This window comes from Somniosus microcephalus, unplaced genomic scaffold (genome assembly GCF_052327205.1).
Source record: "Somniosus microcephalus isolate GS21.2 unplaced genomic scaffold, FLI_Smic_1.0 unresolved_chr7, whole genome shotgun sequence".
In the NCBI taxonomy this organism is placed as follows: domain Eukaryota; kingdom Metazoa; phylum Chordata; class Chondrichthyes; order Squaliformes; family Somniosidae; genus Somniosus; species Somniosus microcephalus.
In genome coordinates, this window is record NW_028225185.1 from 31,278,258 (window position 1) to 31,305,472 (window position 27,215).

The following is a 27,215-nucleotide window of genomic DNA, read 5'->3' on the forward strand; positions in this document are numbered from 1 at the left end:
ACTGTCCCATCAAACACTCCCAGGGCAGGTATAGCACGGGTTAGATACAGAGTAAAGCTCCCTCTACACTGTCCCCGTCAAACACTCCCAGGGCAGGTACAGCACGGGGTTAGATACAGAGTAAAGCTCCCTCTACACTGTCCCATCAAACACTCCCAGGGCAGGTACAGCATGGGTTAGATACAGAGTAAAGCTCCCTCTACACTGTCCCCATCAAACACTCCCAGGGCAGGTACAGCACGGGGTTAGATACAGAGTAAAGCTCCCTCTACACTGTCCCATCAAACACTCCCAGGGCAGGTACAGCACGGGTTAGATACAGAGTAACGCTCCCTCTACACTGTCCCCATCAAACACTCCCAGGGCAGGTACAGCACGGGTTAGATACAGAGTAAAGCTCCCTCTACACTGTCCCCATCAAACACTCCCAGGGCAGGTACAGCACGGGGTTAGATACAGAGTAAAGCTCCCTCTACACTGTCCCATCAAACACTCCCAGGGCAGGTACAGCACGGGTTAGATACAGCGTAAAGCTCCCTCTACGTTGTCCCCATCAAACACTCCCAGGGCAGGTACAGTACGGGTTAGTTACAGAGTAAAGCTCCCTCGACACTGTCCCATCAAACACTCCCAGGGCAGATGCAGCACGGGTTAGATACAGAGTAAAGCTCCCTCTACACTGTCCCCATCAAACACTCCCAGGGCAGGTACAGCACGGGTTAGATACAGAGTAAAGCTCCCTCTACACTGTCCCCATCAAACACTCCCAGGGCAGGTACAGCACGGGGTTAGATACAGAGTAAAGCTCCCTCTACACTGTCCCATCAAACACTCCCAGGGCAGGTACAGCACGGGTTAGATACAGCGTAAAGCTCCCTCTACGTTGTCCCCATCAAACACTCCCAGGGCAGGTACAGTACGGGTTAGTTACAGAGTAAAGCTCCCTCGACACTGTCCCATCAAACACTCCCAGGGCAGGTACAGCACGGGTTAGATACAGAGTAAAGCTCCCTCTACACTGTCCCATCAAACACTCCCAGGGCAGATACAGCACGGGTTAGATACAGAGTAAAGCTCCATCTGCACTGTCCCCATCAAACACTCCCAGGGCAGGTACAGCACGGGTTAGATACAGAGTAAAGCTCCCTCTACACTGTCCCATCAAACACTCCCAGGGCAGGTACAGCACGGGTTAGATACAGAGTAAAGCTCCCTCTACACTCTCCCATCAAACACTCCCAGGGCAGGTACAACATGGGTTAGATACAGAGTAAAGCTCCCTCTACACTGTCCCATCAAACACTCCCAGGGCAGGTACAGCACGGGTTAGATACAGAGTAAAGCTCCCTCTGCACTGTCCCATCAAACACTCCCAGGGCAGGTACAGCACGGGTTAGATACAGAGTAAAGCTCCCTCTGCACTGTCCCATCAAACACTCCCAGGGCAGGTACAGCACGGGTTAGATACAGAGTAAAGCTCCCTCTACACTGTCCCATCAAACACTCCCAGGGCAGGTACAGCACAGGTTAGATACAGAGTAAAGCTCCCTCTACACTGTCCCCATCAAACACTCCCAGGGCAGGTACAGCACGGGTTAGATACAGAGTAAAGCTCTCTCTACACTGTCCCATCAAACACTCCCAGGGCAGGTACAGCACGGGTTAGATACAGAGTAAAGCTCCCTCTACACTGTCCCATCAAACACTCCTAGGGCAGGTACAGCACGGGTTAGATACAGAGTAAAGCTACCTCTACACTGTCCCATCAAACACTCCCAGGGCAGATGCAGTGTAAATCTCCCTCGAGTTCAAGGACACCGGGGAGAACTCCCCTGCTGCTCTTCCATTAGTGGCCGTGGGATCTTTTATGTCCACCAGAGAGGGCAAATGGGACCTCGGTTTAGCGTCTCATCCGAAAGACGGCACCACCCCCGACAGTGCGGCGCTCCCTCAGTACCGCCCCTCCGACAGTGCGGCGCTCCCTCGGTACCACCCCTCCAACAGTGCGGCGCTCCCTCAGCACTGCCCCTCCGACAGTGCGGCGCTCCCTCAGTACCGCCCCTCCGACAGTGCAGGGCTCCCTCAGCACTGCCCCTCCGACAGTGCGGCGCTCCCTCAGTATTGCCCCTCCGAGAGTGCGGCGCTCCCTCAGTACCGCCCCTCCGACAGTGCGGCGCTCCCTCAGTACCGCCCCTCCGACAGTGCGGCGCTCCCTCAGTACTGCCCCTCCGACAGTACGGCGCTCCCTCAGTACCGCCTCTCCGACAGTGCGGCGCTCCCTCAGTACCGCCCCTCCGACAGTGCGGCGCTCCCTCAGTACTGCCCCTCCGACAGTACGGCGCTCCCTCAGTACCGCCCCTCCGACAGTGCGGCGCTCCGACAGTGCGGCGCTCCCTAAGTACCGCCCCTCCGACAGTACGGCGCTCCCTCAGTACCGCCCCTCCGACAGTGCGGAGCTCCCTCAGTACTGCCCCTCCGACAGTACGGCGCTCCCTCAGTACCGCGCCTCCGACAGTGCGGCGCTCCCTCAGTGCCACCCCTCCGACAGTGCGGTGCTCCCTCAGTACTGCCCCTCCGACAGTACGGCGCTCCCTCAGTACCGCCCCTCCGACAGTGCGGCGCTCCCTAAGTACCGCCCCTCCGACAGTGCGGTGCTCCCTCAGTACTGCCCCTCCGACAGTACGGCGCTCCCTCAATACCGCCCCTCCGACAGTGCGGCGCTCCCTAAGTACTGCCACTGCGGCGTGTCGGCCTGGATTACGAGGCCCGAGTCTCTGGAGCGGGGAGCGCTCGGACCCACCACCTCCCGACTCGGAGGCCGAGAGCGACAGCCCCCCAGACGGAGCCACGGCCGACCCCGCAGCGCGCCGCCGTTACCTTGTTACACAGCCAGTCCTCGTTCGCCTTGGGCTTCGGGTCGCTGTAATACATGGAGACTTGCTGACCGAGAATGGCAAGGCAGTGCTGCAAGAAACACAGGAGTGACAAAATATGAGCTCCTCTTTCAAAGCGAAGGCTCCCAGCTCATGCCTCATTAGCGAAACAACCCTTCTGCATTGAGAGAGGAGAACAAAACAAAACAAAAGCGACAGATCGGAGAACAAAACAAAAATCAAACGGAGTAATAAAATAAAAGTCTGCAAACCTCTCAACTGTGGAACAGAGGGACCCGGCCCAAAGCCGAACAAACTCTCAGCTTCTAACACACACACACAAAAAAAACCACCTTCGGAACGCTTTGCTCAGGCTGGGAGAGGGATTGCGAGGAATAACCCTGCCTCCACTGAGAGGCAACAACCATTTTGTTCTGGAAATGAAATGAATGGAGCAAGAATTTCCTTTCAGACGAGCAGAGGCACTCGGGGAAGGGTTTCGACCAAACACGCACGCAGCACGCGTACACACACGCACACGGGTACACATTCCTCCCGTCTCCTGCAACCCTTTACTGGAGGGGGGGGAAAAAAAAAAAATCAAGAAAGAGGCCAAAGCCAGCCAGACTGTTAACAACCAGGGAAGGTTAAGAGAGAGTAGCCGGAGGGAGGCGCGCAAGGGGAAGGAGGCCGCAAGGCCTGGGTCGGAAGCTGCCACCGTTGCGGAGGATGAGCGCGCATCCTGCCCGCCTGGGAGAGCTGCGTCCGTCGACGAGGATTCAGCCCGTGGGGACGAATGCCGCCGAGCGCAGCGAGCTGCCAGCGTCTCTGGCCGTCCCGCACCCTCGGACTCGCTCGTTTCCCATCGCCACACAACCGCCACCACCCCCACCCCCCCTCCGCAAAATGTAACGCAATGTGCTGAAGCAGCTTCCGACCCAGAAATCAAGCACACAATCAGTAGCCGGAAGAGACAAACTGGGTAGGGAGAGGGGGGGGGGAGAGCGAGAGAGAGAGAGGGCTAATATCAGACCAGTACCGCCCCGACCACTTCCCCCGGTGCAAGAACTGACCTCCAGGCTCTAACTCCTGCTCTATCTCGGAACAGCCTGTAGCAGACCGCTCCTGTAACAGCCAATACTCGCATTGCACAGCAGGTAACGCGGCCAGACGGCTGGCGGGTTTCTCATCGCTGCCACGCTGAGCGGTGGCCAGATACTATCAGGGGGCGAGTCGCAGTCGGAAGATACCGGGAGAAGAAAATCCTCGCCGCGCCTGAAGTGCTCGCGTCACGTTAGTCAAGGAGGAGAGGTTGGGTCGATTGGGCTTATACTCGCTGGAGTTTAGAAGAATGAATGGGGATCTCATTGAAACTTATAAAATTCTAACAGGACTGGACAGACTAGATGCAGGAAGGATGTTCCCGATGGTCGGGGAGTCCAGAACCAGGGGTCACAGTCTAAGGATAAGGGGTAAGCCATTTAGGACTGAGATGAGGAGGAATTTCTTCACCCAGAGAGTGGTGAACCTGTGGAATTCTCTACCACAGAAGGCAGTAGAGGCCAATTCATTAAATATATTCAAGAAGGAGTTAGATATATTTCTTAAGGCTAAAGGGATCAAGGGATATGGGGTGAAAGCAGGGACAGGGGACAGGGTACTGAGTTTGGATGATCAGCCGTGATCTCATTGAATGGCGGAGCAGGCTCGAGGGGCCGAATGGCCTCCTCCTGCTCCTATCTTCTATATTTCTACTGCAGGCGCCGCCCAAGCGAGATCAACTAACGGAGCACAGACTTGGGAATCGAACCCCGGCCGTGCGGTTGAACTGCACAGTCCAACACTCGTTTCTTTGGGGGGGGGGGGGGGGGTGGTGGAGGCTCCAAGTCAGAGGCGGGGAGGTGGAAATAATCGCACTGCAACCGCATGCGCCCCTGTCGACATTGTTTCAGAGTCACTCGCTCAGCTGCTCGCCTCTGAGCAAACGACACGCTCCGTCCTGCAATATCACAACAACCCAGAGTCAGAAGAAAGACCCCTGCCGCAACACCGGCTGAATCAAGGGGCGTTCACCCACCTGGGCAAATGGGGAACGATCACTCACTGGGTCTGCGACCGCCCGCTTTATATATATATAAAAAAATATATAATAACGGATACCCGGGAATGAGTTACAGGCTGGAATCTAATCGAGGGGTTCGGGGGGTTTATATATAGAATAACAGATACCCGGGAGTGAGTTACAGGCTGGAATCTAATCGAGGGGTTCGGGGGGTTTATATATAGAATAACGGATACCCGGGAATGAGTTACAGGCTGGAATCTAATCGAGGGGTTCGGGGGGGTTTATATATAGAATAACAGATCCCCAGGAGTGAGATACAGGCTGGAATCTAATCGAGGGGTTCGGGGGGGTTTATATATAGAATAACAGATACCCGGGAGTGAGTTACAGGCTGGAATCTAATCGAGGGGTTCGGGGAGTTTATATATAGAATAACAGATCCCCAGGAGTGAGATACAGGCTGGAATCTAATCGAGAAGTTCGGGGGGGGTTTATATATAGAATAACAGATACCCAGGAGTGAGATACAGGCTGGAATCTAATCGAGGGGTTCGGGGGGTTTATATATAGAATAACAGATACCCGGGAGTGAGTTACTGGCTGGAATCTAATTGAGGGGTTCGGGGGGTTGAAATATAGAATAACACATGCCCGGGAGTGAGTTACAGGCTGGAATCTAATCGAGGGGTTCGGGGGGTTTATATATAGAATAACAGATACCCGGGAGTGTGTTACAGGCTGGAATCTAATCGTGGGGTTCGGAGGGTTTATATATAGAATAACAGATACCCGGGAGTCAGTTACAGGCTGGAATCTAATCGTGGGGTTCGGAGGGTTTATATATAGAATAACAGATACCTGGGAGTGAGTTACAGGCTGGAATCTAATCGAGGGGTTCGGAGGGTTTATATATAGAATAACAGATACCTGGGAGTAAGTTACAGGCTGGAATCTAATCGAGGGTTTCGGAGGGGTGAGTTTATAGAATAACAGATACCCGGGAGTGAGTTACAGGCTGGAATCTAATCGAGGGGTTCGGAGGGGTGAGTTTATATATAGAGTAACAGATACCCGGGAGTGAGTTACAGGCTGGAATCTAATCGAGGAGTTCGGGGGGTTTATATATAGAATACCAGATACCCGGGAGTGAGTTACAGTCTGGAATCTAATCGAGGGGTTCGGGGGGTTTATATATAGAATAACAGATACCCGGGAGTGAGTTACAGGGTGGAATCTAATCGAGGAGTTCGGGGGGTTTATATATAGAATAACAGATACCCGGGAGTGAGTTACAGGCTGGAATCTAATGGAGGGGTTCGGGGGGTTTATATATAGAATAACAGATACCCGGGAGTGAGTTACAGGCTGGAATCTAATCGAGGGGTTCGGGGGGTTTATATATAGAACAGATACCCGGGAGTGAGTTACAGGCTGGAATCTAATCGTGGGGTTCAGGGGGTTTATATATAGAATAACAGATACCCGGGAGTGAGTTACAGGCTGGAATCTAATCGAGGGGTTCGGGGGGGTTTATATATAGAATAACAGATACCTGGGAGTGAGTTACAGGCTGGAATCTAATCGAGGGGTTCGGGGGGTTTATATATAGAATAACAGATACCCGGGAGTGAGTTACAGGCTGGAATCTAATCGAGGGGTTCAGGGGGTTTATATATAGAATAACAGATACCCGGAGTGAGTTACAGGCTGGAATCTAATCGAGGGGTTCGGGGGGTTTATATATAGAATAACAGATACCCGGGAGTGAGTTACAGGCTGGAATCTAATCGTGGGGTTCGGGGGGTCTATATATAGAATAACGGATACCCGGGAGTGAGTTACAGGCTGGAATCTAATCGAGGGGTTCGGGGGGTTTATATATAGAATAACAGATACCTGGGAGTGAGTTACAGGCTGGAATCTAATCGAGGGGTTCGGGGGGTTTATATATAGAATAACAGATACCCGGGAGTGAGTTGCAGACTGGAATCTAATCGAGGGGTTCGGGGGGGTTTATATATAGAATAACAGATACCTGGGAGTGAGTTACAGGCTGGAATCTAATCGAGGGGTTCGGGGGGTTTATATATAGAATAACAGATACCCGGGAGTGAGTTACAGGCTGGAATCTAATCGAGGGGTTCGGGGGGTTTATATATAGAATAAGGGATACCCGGGAGTGCGTTACAGGCTGGAATCTAATCGAGGGGTTCGGGGGGTTTATATATAGAATAACAGATACCCGGGAGTGAGTTACAGGCTGGAATCTAATGGAGGGGTTCGGAGGGGTGAGTTTATAGATAGAATAACGGATCCCCGGGAGTCTGAGCTCACGTGACGAGTGGCGATTAGGACAAGGATCTGGAGTGGGAACGAGTGCCAGTGGAAGATCCGGTGGGAGGTTCAACGGCCGAAGGCAGGGAAACCGAACGGGGAGAAAGCGACAAACGGGAAAGGGGCACCCAGGGCATTCCGAGTGAATGGGCATTCTCTGCAATCCGACAAGACCCGGCCCAGGAGGCCTCCGATGTCAAATCTTACATCACGGCTTCAGCCAGAAACTCCACACCAGGACAGCACAGAGAAAGACCTCGAGCACCGACAGCAGGGCGCAACAGCGTTATTTCTATTCCGGTTTCATTTCTGGCCCGATAAAGCAGGAGGTTAGGAAATCCTTGCAGGGACGCCGGCTCCCTCGAAACCTGATGCCATCGAAAATAAAAAAAAGTTGTTCCAATTCTACTCTGGAGGAACTTCACTGGGAACCCTGGCTGATCTCTGCTCTCTCTTACCCAGGGGTCATTGGACAGTGATCAGGAGCAGGAACCCTGGCTGATTTCCCCTCTCTCTCTAACCCAGGGGTCACTGGGCAGTGATCAGGAGCAGGAACCCTGGCTGATTTCCTCTCTCTCTAACCCAGGGGTCACTGGACAGTGATCAGGAGCAGGAAGCCTGGCTGATTTCCCCTCTCTCTCTAACCCAGGGGTCACTGGGCAGTGATCAGGAGCAGGAACCCTGGCTGATTTCCCCTCTCTCCAACCCAGGGGTCACTGGACAGTGATCAGGAGCAGGAACCCTGGCTGATTTCCCTCTCTCTAACCCAGGGGTCACTGGGCAGTGATCAGGAGCAGGAACCCTGGCTGATTTCCCTCTCTCTAACCCAGGGGTCACTGGACAGTGATCAGGAGCAGGAACCCTGGCTCATTTCCCCTCTCTCTCTAACCCAGGGGTCACTGGGCAGTGATCAGGAGCAGGAACCCTGGCTGATTTCCCCTCTCTCTAACCCAGGGGTCACTGGGCAGTGATCAGGAGCAGGAACCCTGGCTGATTTCCCCTCTCTCTAACCCAGGGGTCACTGGGCAGTGATCGGGAGCACGAACCCTGGCTGATTTTCCCTCTCTCTCTCTAACCCAGGGGTCACTGGACAGTGATCAGGAGCAGGAACCCTGGCTGATTTCCCCTCTCTCTAACCCAGGGGTCACTGGGCAGTGATCAGGAGCAGGAACCCTGGCTGATTTCCCCTCTCTCTAACCCAGGGGTCACTGGGCAGTGATCGGGAGCACGAACCCTGGCTGATTTTCCCTCTCTCTCTCTAACCCAGGGGTCACTGGACAGTGATCAGGAGCAGGAACCCTGGCTGATTTCCCCTCTCTCTCTAACCCAGGGGTCACTGGGCAGTGATCAGGAGCAGGAACCCTGGCTGATTTCCCCTCTCTCTAACCCAGGGGTCACTGGACAGTGATCAGGAGCAGGAACCCTGGCTGATTTCCCCTCTCTCTAACCCAGGGGGTCACTGGAGTGATCAGGAGCAGGAACCCTGTCTGATTTCCTCCTCTCTCTAACCCAGGGGTCACTGGACAGTGATCAGGAGCAGGAACCCTGGCTGATTTCCCCTCTCTCTCTAACCCAGGGGTGACTGGGCAGTGATCAGGAGCAGGAACCCTGGCTGATTTCCCCTCTCTCTAACCCAGGGGTCACTGGACAGTGATCAGGAGCAGGAACCCTGGCTGATTTCCCCCTCTCTCTCTAACCCAGGGGTCACTGGGCAGTGATCAGGAGCAGGAACCCTGGCTGATTTCCCCTCTCTCTAACCCAGGGGGTCACTGGAGTGATCAGGAGCAGGAACCCTGTCTGATTTCCTCCTCTCTCTAACCCAGGGGTCACTGGACAGTGATCAGGAGCAGGAACCCTGGCTGATTTCCCCTCTCTCTCTAACCCAGGGGTGACTGGGCAGTGATCAGGAGCAGGAACCCTGGCTGATTTCCCCTCTCTCTAACCCAGGGGTCACTGGGCAGTGATCAGGAGCAGGAACCCTGGCTGATTTCCCCTCTCTCTCTAACCCAGGGGTCACTGGACAGTGATCAGGAGCAGGAACCCTGGCTGATTTCCCCTCTCTCTAACCCAGGGGTCACTGGGCAGTGATCAGGAGCAGGAACCCTGGCTGATTTCCCCTCTCTCTCTAACCCAGGGGTCACTGGACAGTGATCAGGAGCAGGAACCCTGGCTGATTTCCCCTCTCTCTAACCCAGGGGTCACTGGACAGTGATCAGGAGCAGGAACCCTGGCTGATTTCCTCTCTCTCTAACCCAGGGGTCACTGGGCAATGATCAGGAGCAGGAACCCTGGCTGATCTCCGCTCTCTCTAACCCAGGGGTCACTGGGCAATGATCAGGAGCAGGAACCCTGGCTGATTTCCCCTCTCTTTAACCCAGGGGTCACTGGGCAGTGATCAGGAGCAGGAACCCTGGCTGATTTCCCCTCTCTCTCTAACCCAGAGGTCACTGGGCAGTGATCAGGAGCATGAACCCTGGCTGATTTCCCCTCTCTCTAACCCAGGGGTCACTGGGCAGTGATCAGGAGCAGGAACCCTGGCTGATTTCCCCTCTCTCTAACCCAGGGGTCACTGGACAGTGATCAGGAGCAGGAACCCTCGCTGATTTCCCTCTCTCTCTAACCCAGGGGTCACTGGACTGTGATCAGGAGCATGAACCCTCGCTGATTTCCCTCTCTCTCTAACCCAGGGGTCACTGGGCAGTGATCGGGAGCACGAACCCTGGCTGATTTTCCCTCTCTCTAACCCAGGGGTCACTGGGCAGTGATCAGGAGCAGGAACCCTGGCTGATTTCCCCTCTCTCTAACCCAGGGGTCACTGGACAGTGATCAGGAGCAGGAACCCTGGCTGATTTCCCCTCTCTCTAACCCAGGGGTCACTGGACAGTGATCAGGAGCAGGAACCCTGGCTGATTTCCCCCTCTCTCTCTAACCCAGGGGTCACTGGGCAGTGATCAGGAGCAGGAACCCTGGCTGATTTCCCCTCTCTCTAACCCAGGGGGTCACTGGAGTGATCAGGAGCAGGAACCCTGTCTGATTTCCTCCTCTCTCTAACCCAGGGGTCACTGGACAGTGATCAGGAGCAGGAACCCTGGCTGATTTCCCCTCTCTCTCTAACCCAGGGGTGACTGGGCAGTGATCAGGAGCAGGAACCCTGGCTGATTTCTCCTCTCTCTCTAACCCAGGGGTCACTGGACAGTGATCAGGAGCAGGAACCCTGGCTGATTTCCCCTCTCTCTCTAACCCAGGGGTGACTGGGCAGTGATCAGGAGCAGGAACCCTGGCTGATTTCTCCTCTCTCTCTAACCCAGGGGTCACTGGACAGTGATCAGGAGCAGGAACCCTGGCTGATTTCCTCCTCTCTCTAACCCAGGGGTCACTGGACAGTGATCAGGAGCAGGAACCCTGGCTGATTTCCTCCTCTCTCTAACCCAGGGGTCACTGGGCAGTGATCAGGAGCAGGAACCCTGGCTGATTTCCTCCTCTCTCTAACCCAGGGGTCACTGGACAGTGATCAGGAGCAGGAACCCTGGCTGATTTCCCCTCTCTCTCTAACCCAGGGGTGACTGGGCAGTGATCAGGAGCAGGAACCCTGGCTGATTTCTCCTCTCTCTCTAACCCAGGGGTGACTGGGCAGTGATCAGGAGCAGGAACCCTGGCTGATTTCTCCTCTCTCTCTAACCCAGGGGTCACTGGGCAGTGATCAGGAGCAGGAACCCTGGCTGATTTCCTCCTCTCTCTAACCCAGGGGTCACTGGGCAGTGATCAGGAGCAGGAACCCTGGCTGGTTTCCCACTCTCAAGACATCACCAGGGAGCTGGTCATACCCCTTTCCCCCACGACCACCAGGACAGCTCAATCAATTTGCAACGAGGGAGTCTTACAAACCCCCTCCTTCCGAAGCAAACGGCTGCAGTGCATTGCCCTTCTGTTTTCCTGTTCGAGAGCAGGAGACCATTTCCCCCCCCTCCGCACTGCGTCAACCTGTGGCGCCTCAGCGTGTGGTGGCCACACACGGCTGTCCCTCCATGCCAGCCTTCAGCTCCTGAATTCAGCTAACTCACAACGCTTCCACAAAGATATCAAAATCCATCGTGCAGAAGCCCTGACATCGCTGCAGGTCCTCAAACACGCCGGGCAAGCTCCCGACTTCGCCTCCATTGCCACGGGCGTTCGGCCAGGTCTGTCAAGGGAACGCAGCGAACCCTCTCCCTCCCCCGCATCCCAAAAATCCGGGATGGATCTGAAATTTAATCCCCTCCGCCCCCCACCCCCCACCCCAACCCTCCACTTCACGCGCGCAGCCAGCTTGAGGCGTTTGCCTGGGGTCCGCTGTGTTGCGCTGACGCTTCCCTGGGTACCGAGGCAATGGTGGCAGAAGTTGTTCAGTGGATAGTACCATGGCATTCGGCAGCTTGTTACCTTACCCCACACACACACACACAAACACACAGACACAAACCCACACACACTTCTGTTTTGCTTTCAGTATGTTCTTCAACAAAGACAGCACACCAGTTGATCGCCACGCCCCTCGTGACACGTAAAGCCAGTAACCCGAAGGTCTCGTCTCCACTCAGAATGCAGGCGCACACGGCGAAAGGCCTGCACACGCAGTCAGCTCTCTCCCAATCGCTTCCGAGGCTCCTCGCGCCCCACCGAGCCGCTGTTACGCCGGGAGGGCGCGGAGAGGTTAAGTGTTGCCGCCCTCCACCAAGACCGAACACACGGCACACCCCGTAGCCAGGCGAAGAGGTGAGAGGGTGGGGGGGGGGTGCCCCTCTTAACCCCCATCCTCCCCTCAAAACCCTCCTCACCAAGAGAGGCCAGAAGCCAAACACACGCCGCGCCAACTCGGCAATACACCGACCACGGCAACAACAACCGTCAAGTTCTCTGCGGCACCGAGACTCCACACCGCAGGAGAGCCGGGCCCAGATTTAACCACGGCTACCGACAAAACAACCACCGAGGGAAGAAAACGGGCACGCGCGCACATCCTTCAACCAAAATACGCCTCGGCCGCCGGGCCCCATCGGATGAGAAGAATGGAACCATGAGCTTCTCCCCCAGATTTCTGGACACGGTTACCACTTGTACAGAATGACAAAAAAACACTTCACGGAATACTCACTCGATTTTAAACAGTGCGGTTTTTTTTTTTTTAAAAGACATAAAACAGAATCAGGCTGCCATTGTTATCCACACATATATATAGGTAAAAATATGTATTTTCGGCAGCAAAAATAGTTCCACTTGTATGTGTGTGTGTTTTGTTGGCATATTACAATTCATTTGACATCTTAAAAGACACAGATGCCTGGTCCACACGAACCTCCATCACTGAGGCAAGACAGTCGCTCTGCTGGCACTGCGCGGGTCCGCTCGCTCAGACGGGTGGTTTTAAAAGAAGGGCCCGTGACTTCGACTGGCACACCACCCACCACCCCCGCCCTCCCCCCCCCCCCCCCACCCGCCACGGAGGTGTCCAGGCACGGCTGCCCCCCAGGCACAGAACCACCGGGCGCTTCATTCATCCGCTGGGGCGGTGCCGCGTAACGTGGGAGCGCCGCACACCCTAGTCCGCCTCGGCCCACTCGCTTGCAGCCTCGGTCCCCGCCTGTCGGGCGACGCCTGAGCCTCGCCCGCTCCAGTGTTTGTTCAGTCCTTTTGTCTGGTGCGGGGTCAGGGGGCCCGTTCCGACAGGTTGGGGTGGGGCGGGGGGGTTAAAGGGAGCAAAACGATAAGGGATCTGCCCCAGAGAATGGGGGAGAATGACGTACCTGTGCTCGTTTGTGAGGATCGAACAGGACGATTCACAGCAAAGCTTCAAGACAGCGCGTGAGCGGTTACTCTCCCATTTATCAGCCGGTCACGCAGCTTAAAGGGGACACTGGCCGGGGAACGGGTACCGGTAAAGGCAGCTGGACCCCAAGCTAGAGGCAAGCACGCATTGGACAGATGGAGTTTGCCCGAGGGGGGGGGGGGGGGGGAGAACGCGGGAATGGCTCGCACAGAAAAACCCGAGGGGGGGGGGGGGGGGAAGAGCGCGACACGACGTCGAGATGTGAGGACTCGGCCGCCCGGCGAGAGAACGTTTTAAGCTGGGAGAATGCAGGAAGTTGAAACTTAGAAAATTCTAACAGGACTAGACGCAGGAAGGATGTTCCCGATGGCGGGGGAGTCCAGAACCAGGGGTCACAGTCTAGGGATAAGGGCTAAGCCATTTAGGACTGAGATGAGGAGGAATTTCTTCACCCAGAGAGTGGTGAACCTGTGGAATTCTCTACCACACAAGGCAGTTGAGGCCAATTCATTAAATATATTCAAGAAGGAGTTGGATATATTTCTTAAGGCTAAAGGGATCAAGGGATATGGGGAGAAGGCAGGGACCGGGGACTGAGTGTGGATGATCAGCCATGATCTCATTGAATGGCGGAGCAGGCTCGAGGGACCGAATGACCGACTCCTGCTCCTATCTTCTATGTTTCTATGTAGCGCTGGCCGCTGAGCGGGGCAGCTGGCGTGCTGCGGGTGAGCGAACCGCCCTCGGGCCCGGACTCGTGCACCCGTGTGAACCAGGCATGGGGGTCTCCCAATTAACAGAGGCGGTACTTGTGTGTTCAAGTGCAGCAAAGCAACCTGATTGGCTTCCATCCATCTGGTAGCGTCCTGCAAGTGATTAAACTCCACGAAGGCGAAACCACGGCTTTGACCTGGAGACAGCATTCAAATACAGACGGAGTGTGTTAGTTCATCGTATCATAGGAGCCTTGACTCAGTAGAATCAGTAACCCTGTTTCCACGGGCAAGTTTCTCAAAAAAAAAAAGAAAACGACACCAGCCGTCGCTGCTAAGACACCCACAGCCCGTCACACGCAGACACACGCACACAACTGCGGAGCAGGGGGGAGCAGCCAAGCCCGGCCACCGGGGGGAGGGGGGGGGGAGGGAGAAAAAGGTGCGGGTCTCACTCGCTCCATTCCCTCCGACACGAAAACCAGCACACACAAAGCCCCCGGCACTCTTCTCCACATCGGGCAGCACGGTATGACGCCGTTTGGCGCACCGTGCCCGTGCTGGAATGTCCGAGCTCTGGCGGGATTTTTTTATTTTTTATTATAAAACCCTCCGTTTCTTTGCCAAGACTTTAATTACGAAGGAGTCGGGTTGAAGCAATTGGGGAGGCAAACGGCGATGTCTTAAACTGGGGGTTACTTATATCTGATAGTGCACCATTTCAGACTTTACCTCCAAAAGTGTCGAAGGCCAAGGTGACGCATTCACTCGCGGTTTCCGACCCCCTCTCTTCCTGCCCCTTGCACTGTTGCTCCCGCCCGCCTAATGGATGACGGCACTGCTGACTCACCGAGCTCGGAGCGACGCTGTAATGGGCCCCATAGGGTGGGATACCACACGCCTCACTTCCAAACACTCACAACCCAAGGTCACACACGCATGAAGAATGGCCACTTTGGCGTGGTACCAGACAAGAGATGGCACGGGAGTCTAGTGCTCATCTCACTGGACCAGGGTACAGGAGTCTAGTGGTCATATTAACTGGACCAGTAATCCAGGCTACGGGAGTGTCGGGGTTATATTACTGGACCAGTAATCCAGGCTACGGGGGTGTCGGGGTTATATTACTGGACCAGTAATCCAGGGTACGAGAGTGTCGGGGTTATATTACTGGAACAGTAATCCAGGGTACGGGAGGGTCGGGGTTATATTACTGGACCAGTAATCCAGGCTACGGGAGTGTAGGGGTTATATTACTGAACCAGTAATCCAGGGTACGGGAGTGTAGGGGTTATATTACTGGACCAGTAATCCAGGGTACGGGAGTGTCGGGGTTATATTACTGGACCAGTAATCCAGGGTACGGGAGTGTAGGGGTTATATTACTGGACCAGTAATCCAGGGTACGGGAGTGTCGGGGTTATATTACTGAACCAGTAATCCAGGGTACGGGAGTGTAGGGGTTATATTACTGGACCAGTAATCCAGGGTACGGGAGTGTCGGGGTTATATTACTGGACCAGTAATCCAGGGTACGGGAGTGTCGGGGTTATATTACTGGACCAGTAATCCAGGGTACGGGAGTGTCGGGGTTATATTACTGAACCAGTAATCCAGGGTACGGGAGTGTAGGGGTTATATTACTGGACCAGTAATCCAGGGTACGGGAGTGTCGGGGTTATATTACTGAACCAGTAATCCAGGGTACGGGAGTGTAGGGGTTATATTACTGGACCAGTAATCCAGGGTACGGGAGTGTCAGGGTTATATTACTGGACCAGTAATCCAGGGTACGGGAGTGTCGGGGTTATATTACTGGACCAGTAATCCAGGGTACGGGAGTGTCGGGGTTATATTACTGGACCAGTAATCCAGGGTACGGGAGTGTCGGGGTTATATTACTGGACCAGTAATCCAGGGTACGGGAGTGTCGGGGTTATATTACTGGACCAATAATCCAGGGTACGGGAGTGTCGGGGTTATATTACTGGACCAGTAATCCAGGTTACGGGAGTGTCGGGGTTATATTACTGGACCAGTAATCCAGGGTACGGGAGTGTCGGGGTTATATTACTGGACCAGTAATCCAGGGTACGGGAGTGTAGGGGTTATATTACTGGACCAGTAATCCAGGGTATGGGAGTGTCGGGGTTATATTACTGGACCAGTAATCCAGGGTACGGGAGTGTCGGGGTTATATTACTGGACCAGTAATCCAGGGTACGGGAGTGTGGGGGTTATATTACTGGACCAGTAATCCAGGGTACGGGAGTGTAGGGGTTATATTACTGGACCAGTAATCCAGGGTACGGGAGTGTCGGGGCTATATTACTGGACCAGTAATCCAGGGTACGGGAGTGTCGGGGTTATATTACTGGACCAGTAATCCAGGGTACGGGAGTGTCGGGGTTATATTACTGGACCAGTAATCCAGGGTACAGGAGTGTAGGGGTTATATTACCGGACCAGTAATCCAGGGTACGGGAGTGTAGGGGTTATATTACTGGACCAGTAATCCAGGGTACGGGAGTGTGGGGGTTATATTACTGGACCAGTAATCCAGGGTACGGGAGTGTCGGGGTTATATTACTGGACCAGTAATCCAGGGTACGGGAGTGTAGGGGTTATATTACTGGACCAGTAATCCAGGGTACGGGAGTGTCGGGGTTATATTACTGGACCAGTAATCCAGGGTACGGGAGTGTCGGGGTTATATTACTGGACCAGTAATCCAGGGTACGGGAGTGTCGGGGTTATATTACTGGACCAGTAATCCAGGGTACGGGAGTGTCGGGGTTATATTACCGGACCAGTAATCCAGGGTACGGGAGTGTCGGGGTTATATTACTGGACCAGTAATCCAGGGTACGGGAGTGTAGGGGTTATATTACCGGACCAGTAATCCAGGGTACGGGAGTGTCGGGGTTATATTACTGGACCAGTAATCCAGGGTACATAGAAACATAGAGATAGGAACAGGAGTAGGCCATTCGGCCCTTCGAGCCTGCTCCGCCATTCAATGAGATCATGGCTGATCTTCGTCTGAGATCATAGCTGATCTTACCAGTTCAGTACCCCGTCCCCGCCTTTTCTCCGTAACCCTTAATCCCCTTAGCCTTCAGAAATATATCCAATTCTCTCTTGAAAATATTTATTGAATTAGCCTTCACAGCCCTCTGTGGCAGGGAATTCCACAGGCTCACCACTCTTTGAGTGAAGAAATTCTTCCTCATCTCTGTTTTAAATGATTTGCCCGCTATTTTTAGACTGTGGCCCCTGGTTCTGTGCTCCCGCCATTGGAAACATTCTCTCTGAATTCAGCCTGTCCAGGCCTGCCATAATTTTATATGTTTCGATGAGATCCCCTCTCAATCTTCTAAACTCCAGTGAGTACAAGCCCAAACTATTCAATCTCTCCTCGTAGGTCATTCCCGCCATTCCAGGTATCAGCCTGGTGAATCGCCGCTGCACTCTTTCCATGGCAAGAACATCCTTCCGCAGATGGGGCGACCAAAACTGTACACAATACTCCAGATGCGGTCTCACCAGCACCTTGTACAGCTGTAGTAAGGTATCCCTATTCCTATACTCGAACCCCCTTGATATGAAGGCCAACATACCATTTGCCTTCTTAATCGCCTGTTGCACCTGCATGCTCTCCTTCAGTGACTGGTGCACAAGAACACCCAGGTCCCTCTGCACTTCCCCATCTCCCAATCTATTGCCATTTAGATAATAATCCACCCTCCTGTTTTTACCCCCAAAGTGGATAACCTCGCATTTATCCACATTATAGTGCATCTGCCACGTATCCGCCCATTCCCCCAACCTGTCCAAATCGCACTGTAGCCTCCTGACATCCTCATCAGAGCCCACCCCTCCTCCTAGTTTAGTGTCGTCAGCGAATTTGGAAATATTGCATCCAATTCCCTGATCCAGATCATTTATATATATTGTGAACAGCTGGGGTCCCAGGACAGATCCTTGCGGCACCCCGCTGGTCACTGCCTGCCACTCCGAAAACGAGCCGTTTATTCCAACTCTCTGTTTTCTATCCGCCAGCCAGTTCTCTATCCACGTTAATACTTTGCCCCCAATCCCATGAGCCTTAATTTTGCATGATAATCTTTTGTGTGGAACCTTATCGAAGGCTTTCTGGAAGTCAAGGTACACCACATCCACTGGCTCTCCCCCATCTATTTTACCAGTTACTTCCTCAAAAAATTCCAGCAGATTAGTCAAACACGATTTACCCTTTGTAAATCCATGTTGACTCTGTCCGATCCTTTCCCCATTTGTCAAGTGCTCCGCTATTTTATCCTTAATAGTGGACTCTAGCATTTTGCCCACAACCGATGTAAGGCTTACTGGTCTATAATTCCCTGCTTTCTCTCTACCCCCCCTTTTTAAATATTGGGGTAACATTAGCTACCCTCCAATCCACGGGTACTGTTCCCGAGTCAATGGAGTTCCGGAAGATGATCCTTAGAGCATCTGCTATCTCCAGGGCCACCTCCTTAAGTACCCTAGGATGTAGTTTATCAGGCCCCGGGGATTTGTCGGCCTTCAGTCCCCTCAACTTACCCAACACCATATCCCTAGAGATACTAATTTCTGTCAGCTCCTCCCTCTCATTAGTCCCTATGTTTGCCGATATTCCTGGGAGGTTATTTGTGTCCTCCTTTGTGAATACAGAACCAAAGTATGAGTTTAATTGGTCTGCCATTTCCTTATTCTCCATTATATATTCTCCCGAATCGGACTGCAAGGGACCGACTTGGGATTTTACCAGTCTTTTCCTCCTGATATACCGATAAAAGCTTTTGCAGTCTGTCTTTATGTTTGCTGCAAGTTTACTTTCGTATTCTATTTTCCCCTTCCTGATTAATCCCTTTGTCCTCTTTTGCTGTATCCTGTACTGCCCCCAATCTTCCGGTCTGGTGCTTTTTTTTGCCAGTTGATATGCCCTTTTTTTTGATTTTATGCTGTCCCTAATTTCCCTCGTTATCCACGGTTGAGTCACCTTTTTAGGTTTATTTTTATGCCAAACCGGTATAAACATGTTCTGGAATTCTTCCATTCTATCTTTGAATGCTTGCCATTGTCTATCCACTGTCAATCCCCCCAGAAACACCACCCAATCAATCTTACCCAATTCCCGTCTCATACCCTCGTAATTCCCTTTATTTAAGTTCTGGACCTTAGTCTCTGATTCAATTTCCTCACTCTCCATCTCGACTGAGAGCTCGATCATATTATGATCGCTCTGACCCAAGGGGCCTCGTACAAGAAGATTGCTGATAAGTCCCTTCTCATTGCACAATACCCAGTCTAAAATGGCCTGATCTCGAGTCGGCTCCTCGACATATTGGTCCAGATAACCGTCCCGAAAACATTCCAGGAATTCCTCCTCCTCAGAATTTTTACTAATTTGGGTAGTCCAATCAATATGTAAATTAAAGTCACCCATGATGACAGCTGTGCTCTTATCGCACGCTTCTCTAATTTCCCTTTTTATGCCTTCCCTCACCTCCATATTACTATTTGGAGGCCTATATATCACACCCACTAACGTTTTCCTCCCCTTGCTATTTCTCATTTCTACCCATACAGATTCCGTTTCATCCGAGTTAATATCCTTCCTTTCCATTGCATTAATCCCCTCCTTTACCAGCAATGCTACCCCACCTCCCCTACCTTTTTGCCGATCCTTCCTAAATATTGTATATCCCTGGATGTTAAGTTCCCAGCCTTGCCCACCCTGCAGCCACGTTTCTGTAATCCCAATCAAATCATACTTGTTTACCTCTATTTCCACAACTAATTCATCCACCTTGTTCCTAATGCTTCTAGCATTAAGATACAAAGCCTTCAGGCTTGCTTTTTTCACACTCTCATTATGAATTAGTTTGGCCCTTTGTGTTTCTCTCCTTTGCTTATTGCTTCTCACCTTTCTACCATCTATTTCTAACTTCATATGACTTCCCTCTTTTCCACTACCTAGGTTCCCATCCCCCTGCCAAATTAGTTTAAATCCTCCCGAACCGCCCTAGAAAATATTACCCCGAGGACATCGGCTCCCTCACAGTTCAGGTGTAGACCGTCCCCTTGGTACAGGTCACTCCTCCCCAAGAACTGGTTCCAATGCCTCAAGAATTTAAATCCCTCTCCCTTGCACCACTGCTCAAGCCACGTATTTAGCTTATCTATCTTACTCTCTCTAAACTTATTAGCTCGTGGCACTGGTAGCAATCCAGAGATTACTACCTTTGAGGTCCTACTTTTCAATTTAGCTCCTAACTCCCTAAATTCAGCTTGTAGGACCTCCTCCCTCTTTTTACCTACATCGTTGGTACCTACATGTACCACGACAACTGGCTGATCCCCCTCCCCCTTCAGAATGCTCTGCACCCGCTCCGAGAGTGTGGGGGTTATATTACTGGACCAGTAATCCAGGGTACGGGAGTGTCGGGGTTATATTACTGGACCAGTAATCCAGGGTACGGGAGTGTCAGGGTTATATTACTGGACCAGTAATCCAGGGTACGGGAGTGTCGGGGTTATATTACTGGACCAGTAATCCAGGGTACGGGAGTGTAGGGATTATATTACTGGACTAGCAATCCATGGCATTTTGAGAATTTGAATTCAGTTTTAATAATCTGGAAATCAAAATCTGCCATCGGTGAAAGTGATCCTGAAGCTGTCGGATTGTTGGAAAACCCCATCTGGTTCACTGATGTCCTTTCGGGAAGCAAACCTGCCGTCCTTATCCGGTCTGGGCCTGTGTGTGACAACTTGGTTGACTGTTAACTGCCCTAGCAAGCCGCTCAGTTGTATCCAGACCATGCCACCTTCTCAAGAGATGGGCAATAAATGCCGGCCTTGCCAGCGACGCCCACGGCCCGAGTTCGCCAGCAAGAGTCACCTCCTCACAGCAAAAAACGAAAACAACACCTAGCAAAGGAGAGCTTAAAAAGTACAAGAGCACCGGGTATGGCTTCCTGCCCAATCAAAGCTCGGCACCTGCCCGTGGAAAGAGTGTAAACAACCTCTGCTGAGTACTATCTGCGCACAGCCCATTCTGTGCCACACTTGTGCAAGCAGCACCACACCCCCCGCCAGCCCCTCCCTCCCCCACGAGCCAAGGTCCGAGGCACACACAAAACACACAGCCCCCGCCCCCCCCGCCGACACGGGACGGCGCATGCCCCCCCCCCCCCCCCCCCCGCCAGCTCGTCCTGGTGCACGCTGGCCGGGGCCACCCTCTGCAGCATGCCCCAGTGGGAGCATCCGGGCGCATGTGCGACGCCGGGCACGTCAACTTACCTGCTGACCTCCGACCACGCCCCACCTCCGCCCTCCGATCTTCAGCGAGGCGAGGGACCCATTTAAAAAAAAAAAATGAACGAAACCGCATCGCACAGGACAGAGCTGATGTGAAAAAAAAGTGTGAATCTGCCACTACTCAGATCCTAAAATCCATTTTGATGCGTTTGAAGGAAAGCTAGAGAAACACATTTTCAAATCGACCCCCAGCATCCACAGCTCTTTGGGGGAAGAGAGTCCCAGATTCCCACCAGCCTTTGTGTGAAGAAGTGCTTCCTGACATCACCCCTGAACGGCCTGGCTCTGGGCCCCCGCCACCAGAGGAAATATTTTGTTTCTTTCTACCCTATCGAATCCTTTAATCATCTTACACACCTCAATCAGATCACCCCTTAATCTTCTATATATAAGAGTAGATCGTGTATATTCTGGTCAATTTGTTATAACTTATTATCGCTCTACCTTCTCCTCCTTTGGATTTCCGTTTCGGGTAGCCTAATCAACGGGGCTTGGTGCTTCGGTTTGGAGGGGTTCGGAAAGAAGTCTAGGTTCGCCACATAAACACCCGCTATTCCACCCACTTCAACCTTGCAGACTTCGCTTAATATGACTCGCTCCAATCAACCCGAGAGAGAGAGAAAAGGAAATTGGAAGTCGAGTGCGGATCGTCCAAGGCGCCCTCTGCCCGACCATGGACAAACGACAATTTGCAATCTTCCTCTCGAGCTTACCTGACCGTGAATTACATCAAATTCACAGCCCAGAAACAGGCCATTCGGCCCCTCTGCTCCGTGCCGGTGTTTCTGCTCCACACCAGCCTCCTCCTGCCCCCTCTTCATCTCACCCCATCACCATATCCTTCTATTCCTTTCTCCCTCGTGTGTTTATCCAGCTTCCCCTGAAATGCATCTACGCTATTCGCCTCGACCACTCCCTGTGGTAGCGAGTTCCACATTCTCACCGCTCTCTGGGTGAAGGAGTTTCTCCTGAATTCCCAATTGGATTTATTAGTGACTAAATTATATTGATGGCCCCTAGTTCTGGTCTCCCTCACAAGTGGAAACATCCTCTCTACGTCTACCCGATCGAAACCCCTTCATAATCTTAAAGACCTCGATCAGGTCACCCCTCAGCCTTCTCCTTTCTAGAGAAAAGAGCCCCAGCCTGTTCAATCTTTCCTCATAGATGTAACCTCGCAGTTCTGGTATCATCCTTGCGAATGTTTTTTTTCCCTGCACCTTCTCCAGTGCCTCTATATCCTTTTTATGATACGCCGACCAGAACTGTGCACAGTGCTCCAAGTGAGGTCTAACCAAGGTATATCGAGACCAGAACTGTGCACGGTGCTCCAAGTGTGGTCTAACCAAGGTATATGGAGACCAGAACTGTGCACGGTGCTCCAAGTGCTCTAACCAAGGTATATGGAGACCAGAACTGTGCACGGTGCTCCAAGTGTGGTCTAACCAAGGTATATGGAGACCAGAACTGTGCACGGTGCTCCAAGTGTGGTCTAACCAAGGTTCGATACAAGTTTAACATAACATCTCTGCTTTTCAATTCTGTCCCTCCAGAAACGAACACCAGAGGGCTCTGAGTTGAGTTAGGGGGGCGGAAAGAATTCTTAAAACACGAATACTTCGAAAACGTTCTTACAGAGCGCACAGCAAAGGCCAACAGCAGAACCCCTCGTACGGCAGACGCGCTGCCCTCAACCACACATAACCATGTCAAACGCAGTCCACCCACCATCGGGGTTACATAATAAACAGACACAAAGGCAAGGAGGGGGCGCGCTGCGGAGCAACGAGGGAGAAAGAGGCAGAGAGGTCGGCGGCTTCCTTTAAAACCCACAACGGAATCTCACCTGAGGATTTGTTCCTCATCAGTCGCACCTCCCGAGGCTGGTGGCCGGAATATTGCAGCTGCACCCGGATCTGAAACGGGACGCGGAGAAGTGAGCCCCAGTGCCCGCCGGTTGAACCACTCGAAAGTACTTGCATTTCGACAGCCATTTTCACCACCCCAATCAAGTACTTTTTTTTTTTTGAAGTGTGGTCTCTGTTGTAATGTAGGAAACGCGGCAGCCATGTTGCGCACAGCAAGCTCCCACAAACAGCAATAATGGCCAGATATTATATATTTTTTTAAATAAGTAATGTTGGTCCAGGGGTAAATATTGGCCCAGGGCCCCCTGCTCTTCTTCCAATAGTGGCCCGTGGGATCTTTTACGTCCACCTGAGAGGGCAGACGGGCCCTCGGTTTAACGTCTCATCCGAAAGACGGCACCTCCGACAGTGCGGTGCTCCCTCAGTACTGAACCCAAAACAAACACTCCCAGGGCAGGTACAGCACGGGTTAGATACAGAGTAAAGCTCCCTCTACACTGTCCCATCAAACACTCCCAGGGCAGGTACAGCACGGGTTAGACACAGAGTAAAGCATCCTCTACACTGTCCCATCAAACACTCCCAGGGCAGGTACAGCACGGGTTAGATACAGAGTAAAGCTCCCTCTACACTGTCCCCATCAAACACTCCCAGGGCAGGTACAGCACGGGTTAGATACAGAGTAAAGCTCCCTCTACACTGTCCCATCAAACACTCCCAGGGCAGGTACAGCACGGGGTTAGATACAGAGTAAAGCATCCTCTACACTGTCCCATCAAACACTCCCAGGGCAGGTACAGCACGGGTTAGATACAGAGTAAAGCTCCCTCTAAACTGTCCCCATCAAACACTCCCAGGGCAGGTACAGCACGGGTTAGATACAGAGTAAAGCTCCCTCTACACTGTCCCGTCAAACACTCCCAGGGCAGGTACAGCACGGGTTAGATACAGAGTAAAGCTCCCTCTACACTGTCCCCATCAAACACTCCCCGGGCAGGTACAGAACAGGTTAGATACAGAGTAAAGCTCCCTCTACACTGTCCCATCAAACACTCACAGGGCAGGTACAGCACGGGTTAGATACAGAGTAAAGCTCCCTCTACACTGTCCCCCATCAAACACTCCCAGGGCAGGTACAGCACGGGTTAGATACAGAGTAAAGCTCCCTCTACACTGTCCCATCAAACACTCCCAGAGCAGGTACAGCATGGGTTAGATACAGAGTAAAGCTCCCTCAGTACTGAACCCAAAACAAACACTCCCAGGGCAGGTACAGCACGGGTTAGATACAGAGTAAAGCTCCCTCTACACTGTCCCATCAAACACTCCCAGGGCAGGTACAGCACGGGTTAGATACAGAGTAAAGCTCCCTCTACACTGTCCCATCAAACACTCCCAGGGCAGGTACAGCACGGGTTAGATACAGAGTAAAGCTCCCTCTACACTGTCTCCATCAAACACTCCCAGGGCAGGTACAGCACGGGTTAGATACAGAGTAAAGCTCCCTCTACACTGTCCCCATCAAACACTCCCAGGGCAGGTACAGCATGGGTTAGATACAGAGTAAAGCTCCCTCTACACTGTCCCCATCAAACACTCCCAGGGCAGGTACAGCACGGGTTAGATACAGAGTAAAGCTCCTTCTACACTGTCCCATCAAACACTCCCAGGGCAGGTACAGCACGGGTTAGATACACAGTAAAGCTCCCTCTACACTGTCCCCATCAAACACTCCCAGGGCAGGTACAGCATGGGTTAGATACAGAGTAAAGCTCCCTCTACACTGTCCCCATCAAACACTCCCAGGGCAGGTACAGCACGGGTTAGATACAGAGTAAAGCTCCTTCTACACTGTCCCATCAAACACTCCTAGGGCAGGTACAGCATGGGTTAGATACAGAGTAAAGCTCCCTCTACACTGTCCCCATCAAACACTCCCAGGGCAGGTACAGCACGGGTTAGATACAGAGTAAAGCTCCCTCTACACTGTCCCCATCAAACACTCCCAGGGCAGGTACAGCACGGGTTAGATACAGAGTAAAGCTCCCTCTACACTGTCCCCATCAAACACTCCCAGGGCAGGTACAGCACGGGTTAGATACAGAGTAAAGCTCCTTCTACACTGTCCCATCAAACACTCCCAGGGCAGGTACAGCACGGGTTAGATACAGAGTAAAGCTCCCTCTACACTGTCCCATCAAACACTCCCAGGGCAGGTACAGCACGGGGTTAGATACAGAGTAAAGCTCCTTCTACACTTTCCCATCAAACACTCCCAGGGCAGGTACAGCATGGGTTAGATACAGAGTAAAGCTCCCTCTACACTGACCGGAGCATCCCGTTGCTGAAGTCATCCGCACCACTGGAACAGCAGCTGAAGAGGGTGACTCCGTCGCACTTGTGGGTCTTGAAGCAGCAGGGGGGGGGGGGGGGGGGGGGGGGGAGAGGAACAAAGGAAGAGGACAGAAATAAGGGAAACAAAAGAATCGCGCTCGCTTCTCTCTCTCACGTACATCGTTCTCGGTGGCGGACTGAGGCAGCATCCGCAGCATGATGATCTTGCTGGCCTTCTCCTCGCCCGACTCGCTGCGGTAGTCCTGGTCCCGGTAGTCCCCATCCCCCGGGAAGCTGAAGGTCTCCTCCGGGTTCTCGTAGCTTTTGTAACTGTCGCTGTCCTCTCTGTATTCCTAGACAAGAGGGGGAGGGCGACAGGGTTCGGTGTGAGAGCCGGAGGACAGGAGGGCACGAGACACAAAGGGTAGGGGGGGCAGGTGGAGTGATGCTGACGAACATCGCCCACCAAGAGCGGAGTGTCTTTCAATCTTTGCTGACTGGGGGACCCTGGGGGAGTGTGTCAGCGTTTGCAGGAGTGATTCCCTGGTAGAGTGTGGTCCCCCGTCCTCAATTACTCACACTCCCCGGGACCAACATTCCCTCGAAAAGATTTTTGGCTCCAGTAATTATTGACACTCCCGGGGAACTCCTGTAAATACTGACACACTCCCCGGGACCCCCTGTAAATACTGACACACTCCCCGGGACCCCCTGTAAATACTGAGACACTCCCGGGGACCCCCTGTAAATACTGACACACTCCCGGGGACCCCCTGTAAATACTGACACACTCCCGGGGACCCCCTGTAAATACTGACACACTCCCGGGGACCCCCTGTAAATACTGACACGCTCCCGGGGGGCCCCTGTAAATACTGACACACTCCCGGGGGGCCCCTGTAAATACTGACACACTCCCGGGGACCCCCTGTAAATACTGACACATTCCCGGGGACCCCCCTGTAAATATTGACTCATTCCCGGGGACCCCCTGTAAATACTGACACACTCCCGGGGACCCCCTGTAAATACTGACACACTCCCGGGGACCCCCTGTAAATACTGACACGCTCCCGGGGGGCCCCTGTAAATACTGACACACTCCCAGGGACCCCCTGTAAATACTGCCACACTCCCCGGGGACCCCCTGTAAATACTGACACACTCCCGGGGACCCCTGTAAATACTGACACTCCCCGGGGACCCCCCTGTAAATATTGACTCATTCCCGGGGACCCCCTGTAAATACTGACACACTCCCGGGGACCCCCTGTAAATACTGACACACACTCCCGGGGACCCCCTGTAAATACTGACACACTCCCGGGGACCCCCTGTAAATACTGACACACTCCCGGGGACCCCCTGTAAATACTGACACATAAGAACATAAGAAGTAGGAGCAGGAGTAGGCCATACGGCCCCTCGGGCCTGCTCCACCATTCAATAGGATCATGGCTGATCCAAATCTAGACTCACGTCCACTTCCCTCTCCCCGTAACCCCTAATTCCCTTATCTGCTAGGAAACTGTCTATCTCCATTTTAAATTTATTTAATGTCGCAGCTTCCACAGCTCTCTGAGGCAGCAAATTCCATAGATTTACTACCCTCTGAGTGAAGAAGTTTCTCCTCATCTCAGTTTTGAAAGGGCAGCCCCTTATTCTAAGATTATGCCCCCTAGTTCTAGTCTCACCCATCAGTGGAAACATCCTCCCCGCATCCACCCGATCAAGCCCCCTCACAATCTTATATGTTTCGATAAGATCGCCTCTCATTCTTCTGAATTCCAATGAGTAGAGTCCCAACCTACTCAACCTTTCCTCATACGTCAACCCCCTCATCTCCGGAATCAACCGAGTGAACCTTCTCTGAACCGC

The 27,215-nt window shown here is 52.9% G+C and overlaps 1 protein-coding gene across 7 annotated transcripts in view; it reads right to left on the reverse strand.

Moving 5' to 3' along the window:
- The window catches only part of rbm10 (RNA binding motif protein 10), a 137,013-nt gene that overhangs the window by 85,356 nt on the left and 24,442 nt on the right, over positions 1-27,215 (reverse strand). For 5 of the 7 annotated variants that reach the window (XM_085978883.1, XM_085978882.1, XM_085978884.1 and 2 more), the window contains 4 exons: positions 25,517-25,690; positions 22,982-23,051; positions 13,912-13,985; positions 2,878-2,964 (listed from right to left, as the gene is read on the reverse strand). In XM_085978883.1, the coding sequence (XP_085835009.1) occupies positions 2,878-2,964; positions 13,912-13,985; positions 22,982-23,051; positions 25,517-25,690 (405 nt within the window). The remainder of the gene's footprint in view (positions 1-2,877; positions 2,965-13,911; positions 13,986-22,981; positions 23,052-25,516; positions 25,691-27,215) is intronic. The other 2 variants (XM_085978886.1, XM_085978887.1) reach the window with 1 other exon arrangement.